The 14911-nt window shown below is 31.4% G+C and overlaps 1 protein-coding gene across 6 annotated transcripts in view; it reads left to right on the top strand.

Moving 5' to 3' along the window:
• LOC143065210 (pre-mRNA-processing factor 40 homolog B-like) overlaps positions 1–14911 on the top strand; it is a 53001-nt gene that overhangs the window by 21014 nt on the left and 17076 nt on the right. For all 6 annotated transcript variants that reach the window (XM_076238638.1, XM_076238633.1, XM_076238637.1 and 3 more), the window contains exons 12-19: positions 2823–2914; positions 3689–3797; positions 7167–7317; positions 7545–7678; positions 8242–8356; positions 8664–8755; positions 10324–10440; positions 13986–14042. In XM_076238638.1, coding sequence (XP_076094753.1) covers positions 2823–2914; positions 3689–3797; positions 7167–7317; positions 7545–7678; positions 8242–8356; positions 8664–8755; positions 10324–10440; positions 13986–14042 — 867 coding nt within the window. The remainder of the gene's footprint in view (positions 1–2822; positions 2915–3688; positions 3798–7166; positions 7318–7544; positions 7679–8241; positions 8357–8663; positions 8756–10323; positions 10441–13985; positions 14043–14911) is intronic.

The raw sequence follows: 14911 nt of genomic DNA, 5'->3' as shown, positions 1-14911 counted from the left end.
ACACGATATTCTTGTTTTTTACACGGGACTTCTATATATATTTTAATAAATTGTTGAGAAAGAGGTACATTTCATTCATATTTAATAAACATTGATGAACATCACGCACAGTTTATCATTTTGTCGTGTCATTGCTTGTGAAGTAAATGACAACGATCACATTTGGATAAACACATAACAAACACATTTTGGGCAGAATATAATATCAAATTCATAAAATAAACAAGACAATAAGAAAAAATATGTTTTATTTGACTATGAAAGATCGTTTTTATTAATAAAACGAAACATTTCTGTACGTAAGTTTTCTTAAACTTCGTAATGGCGTAACTTCCGGCTTCATTTCCTGTCAAAAAAAATATGAAATTATTTCAAAATATTCGATTGTACATGGTTTTCACACATTTTCCATGAATATTCCTATCCAATTAGCCGATATATTCTAATAACCGATATTCGATTACCCGATGTATTTTGACTGAAATGTATAGGGAATGGTTCGGTGTTTTGAAATAATATTACAATAGCCGATATATTCGATTAACCGATATCCGATTAGGTGGAGTCTACTGTACTATAAATCTACCTCTCTTTATGTTTTTAACAAGTTTATGACCCCCCCAGGTAATTAAAATTTGCAACAGGTGTTAGAAGTTGTGATTACAACTAATCTGCTTATCTCCATCGGATGGGTCACTAATCCGTTAATTAAACCTCATAATTGACCATCGTAATCATTTTTCCTAGGAAGATCAGTCAGTCGGCATTTCATCCGTCATTTGATCAAAATTGTTTCCCCCGGACAGTACACATTTGAATTTCAATATTTCTCAAAGGGTCACAATTTGAAGTTCGTTGGTCGTAGATTAGTCATTCGAACACATTTTCGTCATATTTGATATAAATTGTCATCAAAAACTTTCGACAATTTCCATTTGAAATATAGAATTTTATTCAAATTTTCACGAGTCAAACAGGTGCTTCCTATACTGCGTGCTACGCATGCGTGAAAGTATCTATTTATATCTCTTACTAAAGGAATTTAAATCGAAAAATTATAATTTCCTGATGAATCCGGACTCGTTATGAATTTATTATCCACATGTCACTTCCCGTTTTCATTTCATTTTAAAACCGAAAGTAGAAAACATGATCTATTCTTGATTTGTTTACAACCTCCTTACACTATTTTACAGTAATTATAATTGTTCCAAAAAGGATTTTATTCATTTCCAACTTCATACAAATGAATTCCAAATATCGATTTAGACATTTTATAAGGATAATGATTATGCAGTGAAATAATCATTGCAAGTTGATCAGAAATGTCCTCTGGAACAAACTGAAGAGAAATTGTGAACCAAATTTTTCGGATCCCATGTCAGAATCTTTCATAATAAGAGCCAATTCAGTCAAATCATACAATAGCTGCCAATCATGTCTAAGTCCTTTAAAATCTGACAAAGTCAAAGATGAAGCTAGTAATATACATCCTTGGTCCCTTTCTGTTACACATAAAATGTTGATTTTAATAGCATGCAAAAGTGACTAAAGCCCTCAAAATCCTAGCTTAAACCCTGGCGAGTGGGGCATTCATGTACTGGGGACACATTCTTGTTCTTCAAAATTTATATGCTGTTTCTACATGATTTTTTTCATATTGATATAAGATGATAATAGGGTCACAGAATTGATTTTTGATGTATTTAAAACTTAAAGACTTATGATAATGGTGAACATCTGAACTAAAAATTCATGCTACGATGATTACACTGCTTTAAGTCAAAATAAACTAGAACACACCCTCGAAATCGCAGGCATATACAGCTTGTAAACTGTTGTAGGATGAATTTTTGTAAAAGATATTATGACTGGAGAATTTCATATAAGGTATCAAAAGCCCTCTCCCTTTTTTCCAAAGTCCATTATGTGTTTCCTTTCTGTTAAATTCAATTATTTTTCGTGTTTCTGGCCTTATACCACAATTATTCTTCCCCTTTGCTACAATGCATTTTTTGGTAAAAGTCAAATTGAATTAAAAATTTGCACCGCTTCAAACATGAAATAAATGAAACTGCTTATAGACCATTATTATTCTAATAAAATGTGCTTCTAGGACAATCTGTCAGTGCTTTTCCTTTTGAGAGCCCTATTAACATGCCAATGGTAGGATTTACATGTAAATCTTGTATAAATGACTAAGGCTCATTTGAGGGGTGGTCTGAGGGGCCCTGATCCCGAAATCCCGGGCTTAAAAACATGAAATCTTGAGGTGCGTATTTTAACGAAATTCATATCCTGACATCCCAAAATTTAAAAAAAATGTTCCCGCATCCCGTAAAGATCAATCCTGAAATCCCAAGCTTAAAAACACCAAATCCCGACGTCCCTAATAAGTCCTGCCTCCCTCTAATCTCTACCCTACTTTCATTTTGGCCAAACACATACTTTCATTTTCGTCAATAAATTTTTATGCCCCATTTATGGGAATTATGTTTTCTAGTCTGTTCGTTCATTCGTCCGTCCTTCTGTCCGGCTTCAGGTTAAAGTTTTCTCTTTCAACAATAAATTTTTATGCCCCATTTATGGGAATTATGTTTTCTAGTCTGTTCGTCTGTCCGTCTGTCCCGCTTCAGGTTAAAGTTTTTGTCGAGGTAGTTTTTTTTATCTCTTTTAGAAGAAATGACCAGTAGTGCTCGTAAAACATGTTAAAAGGAATCACTGACAAAAATGATAATCTATATTGAGAACTGTGAATATGAATCAAAATATTGTTATATGTTGATGATAAATTAATTTTATTTTTTTTGTCATTTGTTTAGGAGGAACAGAGACTTAGAGCTAAACAAAACAAAGAAGATTTAGAGCAGTTCTTACTGAGTTGTGATAAGATGAACTCAAACATTAAATATTGGTAAATTATTAGTTTAACAGTCAAATACATTTCACTCAAAACACTCTTTCTTATTATTGATTTCATATAAATAAACAATTGCTACTTTGGGAAATTTAGAATATATTGAAGGTATGATGATAAAGACATTTTTGTATTTGTTTCTGGCACAGCATTTAATGATGCTCTCTAATTGACTTTATAAAGTGTTGTCTGTCCTAAACCTGCCATATTTAAAGTAAAGGAAATGTGCTATGATTGCCAATGAGACAACTATCCATCAAAGTACAAATAAGTGGATGTAAGAAAGTATGGCCTTCAACAATGAGATAAATTCATACCTTATAGTAGGGTTTTAAAGGAATGCGAAACAAATCAAATGAGAAAATCAACTGCATAATTTATAACAAAATAAATTACCAAAAAAAATATGACAGACATGACCTTAATTTATTTTTTCAAATAGAATTTTCAAAAGCTTTTGTGTTAGACTATATTACACCAAACTTCATATAATGTAAGAATCACTGAAGCAATATTGTCACATGGTTTCAAGGTTTCGGTGTTAAATGTTTCCTGATTGAAAAGTTAGGTTGGAATTTATTTATATCTGTTCATAATAACCGATAAAACAATAATCATTTAAATACTGATACATAAGCCTATGTTTATGTATGTATGTATTTGAGTGAATTGTAATGACATTTGACCAACTTTATATAATCATTGATGAATAAAAAATGGCATCTTTATGTGTACTTTATATCTGATCATATTTTTGTTTGTGTCTTGCAGGAAAGCCGATGACATGTTTGGTCACCTGGATGTTTGGGCCAATGTACCTGACAGAGATCGAAGGGATCTATTTGATGATGTCATACATATGCTTGCTAAGAGAGAAAAGGTGACAAAATCATACACATATAATTTCATTAAAATCACACACATATAATATGTATTACACTTACTAATATACACTGCTACTAAACATTATACTAATGTTGCTGTTGTTTCTTTTTCATATAGATACTTATTCTGTAGCCACCTGTATTTTATTTTAGTAAAATGTAGTCAAATCAGCATTAGTAGATTAACATTGCATTTACTGCTTTCACTAATCATGTCATTTTACTTCTACAAAAAATACTGTACAGGTCTTATTCGCTGTTGAATAGAGGAATGATTTAAAAGTATGGTTATACATGTATCGATGGTTGATGTGTACGTTGAGTAGACAAAAAAATTTGAATGTATTAATGGTTGCACATATCATATTCACAAGGATATTGTGTTATCTCAATTGATCACATAGCTTGCATTCATACCTCTTATTCACTATTGAATTTAGTGAAATTTTAGAATTATGATTAGAAAAATATGAATTAAACACATTGACTATTATATTTCACATAAACTTTTCTCAGGAAATATTAGGGGTAAGAAATCAATGAGGAAATAAATTTGACCTTTTGATTTTGTAAATCATGAATAAAAGGGAATATTTTATTTGATAGTTATTCTGAAAGAAGAAAAAATAGATACTATGTTTGGAGGAATAGTAATACTTTGTAGTTTATCTGAAATATTTGTCTTTTCCATTATTACATCGTCCTTATTCATGATATTGCATTAGGGGCGTTTTATCCTATGGGTGGTGGGTAAGACTATGGATAGCTTACAGATTGGTGTAGGTCTAAATATACATTTGCTCCTGTGGGTGGTGGGTAAGACTATGGATAGCTTACAGATTGGTGTAGGTCTAAATATACATTTGCTCCTATGGGTGGTGGGTAAGGCTATGGATAGCTTACAGATTGGTGCAGGTCTAAATATACATTTTCACTAGTTGCAACAGGGATGTTTGCTGTACCAATGAAAGTTTTCCTTAAAATTAAGCAGTTCAAATTATTTTTGGCCTGTTATTGTAAAATGCTGTTATAGTCATTACTCTGACAAAATTGCAAGACCTAAACTCATTGAGCATGATTTGTTGTTGTTTAGTGTTCAATCTGCACCGATCTGTAAGTACAGAACATAAGGTTAGAATTGCTAGAATTTATTGCATATTTTTTTTATCCCTTTGCACTTTGGAGGGGATGTTCTCTAAAAGAAGGGGAATATAAAGGGTTAATACCTTTGTCCCTTCCTTTGTTTTTATCAAATCTGTCACATTATTTTTCTCAGCAAATACATATGATAGATTCTTGATATAGAACATAAAACTTCATTTGGTTATGACGTTCCTTGTGAAAGTTAAGTTCCTTTGATGTTCTACTTTTTTTGGAAAACTTGTATCTTTAGAATGACATGCACATTTTATCAAATTTTCTCACCAACTATAAATCATAGTTGCTTGATAAATAGCATTAAGTTATTGGTTATCCCATAACTTGTGATATAATTATACTTCCTTTAATGTTGAACTGCAAAAAACTTAAGTCTTTAAATTCATGACAATAATATATTAAATTTTTGATACCATGCAGTGTTCTCCCCAGGATTTTTGGATAGCGCTGTGGTAAACGCGTAATTTTCGACGATTCCCAGTAACTTTATCGCGGCGCGCGGTTTGTTTATAATTTATTAGTTATGTGTTTTTATTATATCATGCTGTTGATTTTTCCTCTTGTTATGATGTCCTTGTCATGCTCATGGAAGTTACAGTGTACCCATTAATGAGGCTTTGTTTGTTAACGACGTGTCAATATTGTCTGGATATAGAAGAAGAGTTTTTTTTTCTCCATGGCATTGTAAATTCATATATTAAATCCTCATACTATCTATGTATATAACTGAAGGAGAAGTCTTTTTCCATGATGGATCTACACCAGAACATGTAGGACTAACAATAAAGTCATTATCAGTTTCTGTTTGGTTTTGTAACCAACTGTAGCAGTGTACTGTTAACCTTACAACGTTTGACAGGAATTAACATTTTTTTGCATAAAGATTTCTCATTTTTATGACCTAAACGTTTTATAATATTTAAATGGCTTCATCCAAGCTGGACATCGAGAAAGTAAATTTCTCAAGTCGTATCAGCTTGGGGTTTGTTTTTCTAATCATATCCTCTCAAAATTGTTATCAAATGGTAGAATTTCTGACTAAAAAATTATAAGTTCGAATAGGAGATAATTAATACCTAACAGACTTGCTCATTTTCAGGGTTTGTATGGATAGTAAACCCGGAAAATAATTTGGAACAAACCCCTGTGTTTGATCGTTTTTAAAATCATTGTTTGTTCAAAGTTCGTAAAACAAGTTTGTGAGTGACGTCGGCTAATGCGGTCAATTCATTTCATCTCATTTCATTCATATATGCCTCTATATTTTCTTTAAATTATAAAAATAGATGTCAATGTTGAAATATTTGTTTATTTTGATCTGTCAAAAACACCATTTTGTAAAATTTATTAGACTGATACCGCAGAGTTACTTTAACACAACGGAAATAATTCATTCAAAAATTGTAAACCAGTCGATCACATGATCCGAAGTGAAAAATTAAGCGAGAAATTTGAAAATACGGAAAAAAATATAGCGACGTGGTTGCGTTGGATAGCCACGCGGTCAGTGCAATAGGACAGCGGGGAATTGCAATAGCGCTGAAAAGCGCTGTGCTAAAACGGCCTGGGGAGAACACTGCCATGGCAATAATAATCTGAGATTCCTGTGGTGGTAGATGTATGTTTATTTGTATGTTGCTCTAGTATCATTATCTATAATACAGACATTCAGGATTATCTTTGGATGAACTACATGTATATTACAAAGTTTTGTTAGGTTTTGACTCAAGAAAGATAAAAAAAAATGTTATACAATTCAAACTAGAAAACCAACAGCCTAATTTAAGTAATAAACATAAAACGATTATGATTTACAGCAGGAAATAGTAAACACTGAATTACAGGCTCTTGACATGGAACAGGCACATACAAATGATTTATAGGTTAAGTTTTCTTTTCATGTTTGTTCTATCATAAGAAATAGTAAATAACATGTTTTATAGGTATTAACAAGGTGAAAAGCAAAATTTCCATTGAATGCCAACAACAAAGGTAGAAAAACTACTTAAAAAATCTTACACCATGTTATTGACCTGATGTGAAGAATTTCTTCTGTGTTGTATGTCAGTGGTCATTATTAAAATCAGATCGCTTGTAATCTGTCATTGTATCAATCTGAATGCAGTCCAAATAACCTTTTTTTATCTAATTTTCATCTACAATTTCTAATTTTCAACTAATAGTTACAATTAAAACGTTCTTTTCAGGAAGAAGCCAAAACTTTAAGAAAAAGAAATACCAAAGTGTTTGCTGAGATTTTAGACAGCATGCCTAATTTAACATACTGTACTACATGGTCTGAAGCACAGCAGATGTTACTAGATAATCCCCGGTTTACAGATGACCCAGATTTACATAGTAAGTATCAGAACACTGGTGCTATAATTATTAGATTTTGTTTAATATCCCAGTATTCATCTAGTTGTGTTCAATAGCACAATGGTGGTTAGAAGTACAGCCTACTTTCTGTTTTCTGGAATCTAAATACTTTTTTCATCACCAGATCTAGAAAAGCTTAGGGTGCAAAGAAAATAAATCTTGATTAAAATGGTTCTTCAGACTATTAATGAATAATTTTCTCTTAGATATGGATAAAGAAGATGCATTAATAGCTTTTGAGGAACATATAAGAATGTTGGAACAAGAATATGATGATGAAAAAGAACGTGAAAGACGCAGGATGAAACGACAACAAAGGAAAAATAGGGAAGGTTTTCTGGTTAGTATGATTCAATTAGGATAGCAGGATTCTGATCCCTTTGCACTTTCTTTTTGAAATAGAAGCATATGGATCTTAATTAGTAATTTTCCTTTACTGGTAGTCCTGATGGAGAGCAGTAAAATTTTTAGCATTTTGAATTCACGAATAAAAGGAGATGTTTAAAAAGACATTTATCTGCTCTTTGGTCGGGTTGTTGTCTCTTTGACACATTCCCCATTTTCGTTCTCAATTTTATTTATAGGATGTCATAGTCTCAACAGTAGACAAATTTCTATAGACCCGTTTCAAGTTTTTTTTTAATAAAATAAATTGCTTTGATTAAAGCACAAAAGAAATCATCCCATACTGTTTTAATACCTGAATTCTATATATATATTTGTCATATGTTATCTTATTAATATGCACAAGTTATATCATTACGTGTATAGAATAGGCCTTTATTGCTTATAGAAATAATCTATTTGTTGCAAAGTAAAACACTGAAATCTGGATTTGATTTTGTTTCAAGAGCTGAAATATGTATTCAAATAATGTTAAATGTATATTTTCCACATTTGTAGGTCTTACTGGATGAGTTACATGAACAGGGCAAACTAAATTCCATGTCTCTGTGGATGGACCTGTATCCTATCATTACACAAGATGTCAGATTTACAAATATGTTGGGACAACCAGGTATAAACATATTGTAAAACATATTTATTGTGAAGGTTTAAATCGAATTTCATTGAATAAATTTTAATTAGAAACTAAGATTTATATCTAATACATGTATAACATTAGAAAAGTACTTTTAACTAATTACATCTTAGGGTTACCATTGTAAAATAACCCTTTTTTGACACATCATTAAACATTCAGAAGTAGTACAAATAAAATCTATTGATAAGTATTGAATTCATAGATTTGAAACGTAACAACTACTACACTAATTGTTTGACTGGTATGGATGATATTGTATTTTATTTGTTATTATTTGCAGGTTCAACGCCTTTAGATTTATTTAAGTTTTATGTTGAAGATTTGAAAGCACGATTTCATGATGAAAAGAAAGTTGTTAAAGAAATATTACGAGTAAGATATCTATCAGTATTAGTAGTAATGTACATGTCACTATAGTCCGAGATTACTCTGACGTCCAACAGCTGTTTTGCCAGACAAGCTGGGGCCGTGGGACGTCAGAGCTCATCCCATATCAAAAAGTGGATATTTGCCCACCCAAAATAGATGCGCTGCTTCGTCGCTTCTGGCGCCGACTGACGGCCTTGGAATTATATAAATCGGGCATCAATCTGTTCATTTTTCATTTATCTCTTCATTTATGTAAGTTTCACTTACCTGCCAACCTTTATTTTTCCATATTTTAACAGTTTTCACAGAGATCCATTCGGCATTTTGACTTTCACTTTCAAATGGACGTCAAGTTACGAGAGAGTTTGTGGTCTCGAGACTCAAAATATGCAAATATTTATATTTTTTCACCTCCTTTATGGGAGATCGATGTTTAACATTTAGTAGCCAACCACGATTTTCACCTCCTTTACAGGAGATCGGCATGAAGCATTTAGTTCCGACCACGTTACAATCGGAAGCTCTTGGACATTTAGATAATTTGCATCGTAAATGAACGAGGTGTTACATTATGGTCATTTGCATAAATCATCACTGTTTTCTCGTGGTCACGTGATAATCTTTGAAAATGAAAGGCAAAATGCTGAAATCGATGGGTCACTGTGAAAACTGTCTAATTATGTGAAAATAAAGGTTGGCAGGTAGGTGAAACTTACATAAATGAAGAGATAAATGAAAAATGAACCGATTAATGCCCGATTTATATAATTCCAAGGCCGTCAGTCAGCGCCAGAAGCGACGAATCAGCGCATCTATTATGGGTGGGCAAATATCCACTTTTTGATATGGGACGAGCTCTGATGTCCCACGGCCCCAGCTTGTCTGGCAAAACAGCCGTTGGACGTCAGAGTAATCTCGGACTAATGTCACTAAAACTAGAGCAGTTGTTATCACTAATTTCCTTAACTTCAAAGATTTTATTATTAATAACTTTTTGATTTTCAAAATAATTCTTTTTATTGCATAGCAATATAATATTTCCCACAGAAAGTAACCAAAAGTTAGCGTGTAATAAATTCCAATATTGCACTAGTGCAATTAATCTTCAAAATTCTTGATGTCATCAACGACAAAATCTTAGTTTAAACCAATTGTTACTTTCAAATATTATATTGCTTTACAATAAAAGGGTTATTGCATGAATATTGAGGAATATTCATGCAATAACCCGATAATATAGTGTAGATGACATTTTTTGCACTTTTTACTTGTAACTGTTTTATTGAAGAAAAGAAATGACCTGACCTCATTTTCATCTGTTCATGGTTCAAAGATCTATGCCGTTGTTTTCTGATAGGTCAGATAAGTATAAGTGAAGCATATTTTGATCATAGAATTTATACAAGATGAACATGCTGTCTTAAAGGATTGACCTCTACAATATTGTTGAAAGTTACCTTGATTGGTTAAGAATGCAATCTTTGTATGTTCATCTTCAATAAAGTTTCAGTAGTATTTTTTAAAACACATAGCATTATTGTAACGGTTGTTGTTTCTGTTTATCACTTTAGGACAAAGGTTTTAGCATTGATCTCACCACATCATTTGAAGATCTGGCCTATGTTATAGCTGAGGATAAACGAGCAATTGGTTTGGATTCTGGCAATATCAAACTCACATATAACAGTGTAAGTTTTTAATGGGGAAAATATTGAGAAATGACTGATTTACTGATAAATCCTTTCTTGGTTGCAATGAATTTTATCGCAGGCATGCTGTAGCCACTGTAACTATAAGCTTGTGTTTTTTTTTTAACATTTTTTTAATAACGACATCTGTCAAAAGTTCTATATAACAGACTAGAAAATTCATGTAAACAATACCTATGTTGTAATCTTTGAATTTGAGAAGAATTCAAAGTATTTTTTATAGGACCGCAAAAATGCGGTCGTATATTGGTATGAAATTGGCGTCGTCATCATCCGAAGACATTTGGTTTTCGCACTATAACTATAAGTTAATAGAAATCTATGAAATTTAAACACAAAGTTTATGACAACAAAAGGAAAGTTGGGATTGATTTTGGGAGTTTTGGTACCAACAGTTTAGGAATTACGGTAAGGGCTAAAAAAGGGCCCAAATAAGCATTTTATTTGGTTTTCACTCAATACCTGTAGTATAAGTTAATAGAAATCTATGAAATTTAAACACAAGGTTTATGACCACGAAAGGAAGGTTGGGATTGATATGGGGAGTTTTGATTCCAACAGTTTAGGAATAAGGGGCCAAAAGGGTCCAAAATTAAACTTTGTTTGATTTCATCAAAAATTGAACTATGGGGTTCTTTGAAATGCCGAATCTAACCGTGTATTTAGATTCTTAATTTTTGGTCCTGTTTTCAAATTGGTCTACATTAAGGTCCAAAGGGTCCAAAATTAAACTTAGTTTAATTTTAACCAAAAATTGAATTCTTTGGGTTCTTTGATATGCTGAATCTAAACATGTACTTAGTTTTTTGATTATGGGCCGTAAAAATTTGGGTCCAAAATTAAACTTTGTTTGATTTCAACAAAAATTGAATTTATGGGGGTTCTTCTATATGCTGAATCTAACCATGTATTTAGATTTATGATATGTGGGCCCGGTTATCAAATTGGTCCACAGTGAGGTCTAAAGGGTCCAAAATAAAACTTTATTTGATTTCATCAAAAATTGAATTCTTGGGGTTCTTTGATATGCTGAATCTAACCATGCATTTAGATTTTGGATATTGGAAATATTGAAATACCACAAAGGGATGGTAAGAATTGTCTTTGGGGGTTATGGCTCAAACTGTTAAGGAATAAAATGCAAAAAAGGATGGGAAACGGTTTCCAGGTTAATGGACAATTACTTAAGTACAAAACATAATTTAAAACCAGTGTAAGATTGGTATAGTGTGTGATAACATTGTGTGAGGGAATTCGTCGTTTGTTGTACCACTGTTCACTCCAGCGCAATTTATGACAATACCACTGTATTAATCAGAATTATTTTTTTTGCAGTGTTTTAAGAAATGATTTTACTTTGATGTCGCGTATTATTTGTGATACATTCAATGTTTTAAAAAGGCGAATTTTCTGTATAAAGTCAATGATTATGTTGACTTTTGAAGGCCAAACTTTTTACAGCCTTAAATACGCAAATAAAAGATCCAAAAACTATACCAATACAGAATGACATGTTTATGAAATTATAGCAAATCTATTGGATAACAAATTTTTATTCGTTGTTGCAAAATAATGAACTTAAAATATCTGACATTTTCTCCCTACCCAGTTTACCCCTATACATTTTTATGCTGTGGACTGGTCATTGTTATTGAATCGTAGGCAATTTGATTGGATTAGGTTGTTATTAGTTTACCTACAAACTTGTTTATGCTTTTCATACATGACTATTGATTAATTAGAACGTGCATGAATGTGTACGGTAACTAAAATGACCTTCAAACTGGACACTGGACGAGTCAATATTATCTTTTATCAATGAAAGTTAAGGTATGAAAGGTAAGAGTTGCCACTTCTTCTATTTTCACAAAATTTTCTGAATACACAGTTGAAAGATTATTTTTTAAAAGCCTATTGTGGAGATAAAAGAGAAAGTTTACAAATAAGACGTTTTGTTCCATTAAACAAGTCATTTTTTAAGAGAAATGCCCAAATATATTTTACGCACGACTACGGCAGGTAAAATTATTATTTATCATAACAAAAAAAAAGCATTTTTCAGTCTCATTGGAATATGTTAATTACAATTAATCACAAACTTAAGAAGTAAGTAAATAAAGTCAAAATATGTCCGATCTGCCCATTTCTGGATATCAAAAGTCAATACGATCGTTTTAAAGTCAATTTCGTCTACCTCACAAAATCTTGTTAGGCACTATAGTTGAAACTCATTTGAATATCTCACCTAAACTGCTTTTAGATGATGTATATTGGAAATTTTCAAAAAACTTTATATTAATAAATTCCATTGGAAATTTGCCAGTAACTTTAGTTTAATGAACTTCATTGGAAAATTGCCAAAATAAAATGTTGCTGATGAAGCTTTTTGTTTATTTTTAGCCATGATTATTATTCTTTGAAAATTGGAGTTATCTTTCTTTGTCCAGAATAGTAATTGAATCAACTTAAATCAATGCTATATACAATATATAATGCAATATTCACTTTTACTACCAACTGATAAATTAAAACAATATTTGCCATTCAGTGACTACAAGCACTTTGATTACCATTCTAGGGTTATGCCCCTTTACAAGTGAAAAAATTGGAAGATTTTTTTCGTTTCTGTTCTCTTAAGGTGGTACCTAACACTTTCACTAAAATCAATTTGGCTCGTTTAATTTTCATTAAATTTTGACAAAGTATTCATTTTGACCCTTTGACAAAAATATAAAAATTTCAAAAAATTTGAACCAACCATTTTATTAGAAAAATTACACTGGTTATATAGCAGTTTGACAAACACTAGTTTTGATCATTGAGAAGCTTAAAATTCTCTTAACAACGCAACATAATTAAAACGTTCAGCTGATTTTACAGAGTTATCTCCCTGTAGTGTTAGGTACCACCTTAACTTAAGTTTGTCTCAACCAAATTAAATGAAATGTTTATTTAATTCTTAGTACCTCTAAACTCAGTTCAAGTTCAATTTTTGGTAGCTTCACTCTTACAGTTCTTGAGTTATGTCCCTTTTTAACGTTATATGCTAGTGAGGGCATCATCTGTGTCCCTTTGGACACATTCCCCATTTATTTTTTTAGAAGTTACTATTTTAAATTTTATATTTTAATATTTTATGATGTATTTAAATGAGTAGTGTAAATTGTTGCAAACTCCATTAGAAATTTGAATTGAGGTCATTTTTGGCATAAGGGAAAGGGGGAGATGAAAATTAATTAGGGAAGGGGGGTGTTCAATTTTTCAGATTTCAGAAATAAAAAGAAAATTTCTTCAAACATTTTTTTTTGAGAGGATTAATATTCAACAGCAAAGTGAATTGCTCAAAAGCAAAAAAAAAATGTTTAAGTTCATTAGACTACATTCATTCTGTGTCAGAAACCTATGCTGTGTCAACTATTTAATCACAATCCAAAAAAAATGGTCACAATTTTGGTGAGTATAGTTTAAGTAAACCTAATAAACATGGAAGCATTATTCTTTATTAATATTTTGTGTAATTATAGCTTATAGAAAAAGCAGAGGCACGAGAGAAAGAAAGACTGAAAGAAGAAGCAAGAAAGGTGGGTTATATCTATGTATCTCTAGCTTGAAAAACTTGATTCTATAGGTTTTTTAAACTGGCAGATTACATCTTTTGACCCAATATATTTCATAAAACTATGCCACATCTGAAATATACCAAACTAACTGTGTCAGTTAGTATGAGTTAGTAAATTTTGATTCAAGTTGGCATATTTTAAAGTGTGCATTACATTTGATATACTGTTAATTCAGAAATAATTGTGTGCATTTATTATTGCGATATAGTCACTTTAGACTAAAATGCAATTTGAATTTTTTCAATATTGAGAAAATCCTGTTTAATTTCTGTAAAAAAAAATTAATAATGCAGGTTAAAATTATTAGTATTATAACCCTGTCACATTTTTCGTGGAAATAAAAACATTGCAATAATTTTTGAATTTACAGTAGTAACCCTATTATGTTTTCTTACAGTTTTAAATTTGATGTAATGTCAGTTTTTCAAGTTAGGTAGATTAACTGTAGATCTAGGATCTTGGATTATAAAATATCAGTGCACAATAGGTAAAATTCTTTACTCAAATCTGCAAATTTTGAAACAGATTGGCATTATTTGGTTTAGATTGTTTTCTGGAATAAAGAAGTGATTTATTTCATCATACAGACGTATTTATCAAAAATCTAATATTTGTGTTTTTTTAAAAATCAATTTGTCAACAGATCTGTTTAAGGGGAGATAATAGAGAAATTTTCAATTTTTACTTGTAGCAAGAAAACAAGGTTGGTAACAACATTTTTTATGCCTCACCTACGATAGTAGAGGGGCATTATGTTTTCTGGTCTGTGCGTCCGTTCGTCCGTTCGTTCGTCCGTTCGTTCGTCCGTTCGTTCGTCCGTCTGTCCCGCT

The sequence above is a fragment of the Mytilus galloprovincialis genome, chromosome 2 (genome assembly GCF_965363235.1).
Source record: "Mytilus galloprovincialis chromosome 2, xbMytGall1.hap1.1, whole genome shotgun sequence".
Taxonomy (NCBI): domain Eukaryota; kingdom Metazoa; phylum Mollusca; class Bivalvia; order Mytilida; family Mytilidae; genus Mytilus; species Mytilus galloprovincialis.
Note: the sequence above shows the minus strand (reverse complement) of the source record. Positions and strands in the feature narration are given on the sequence as shown.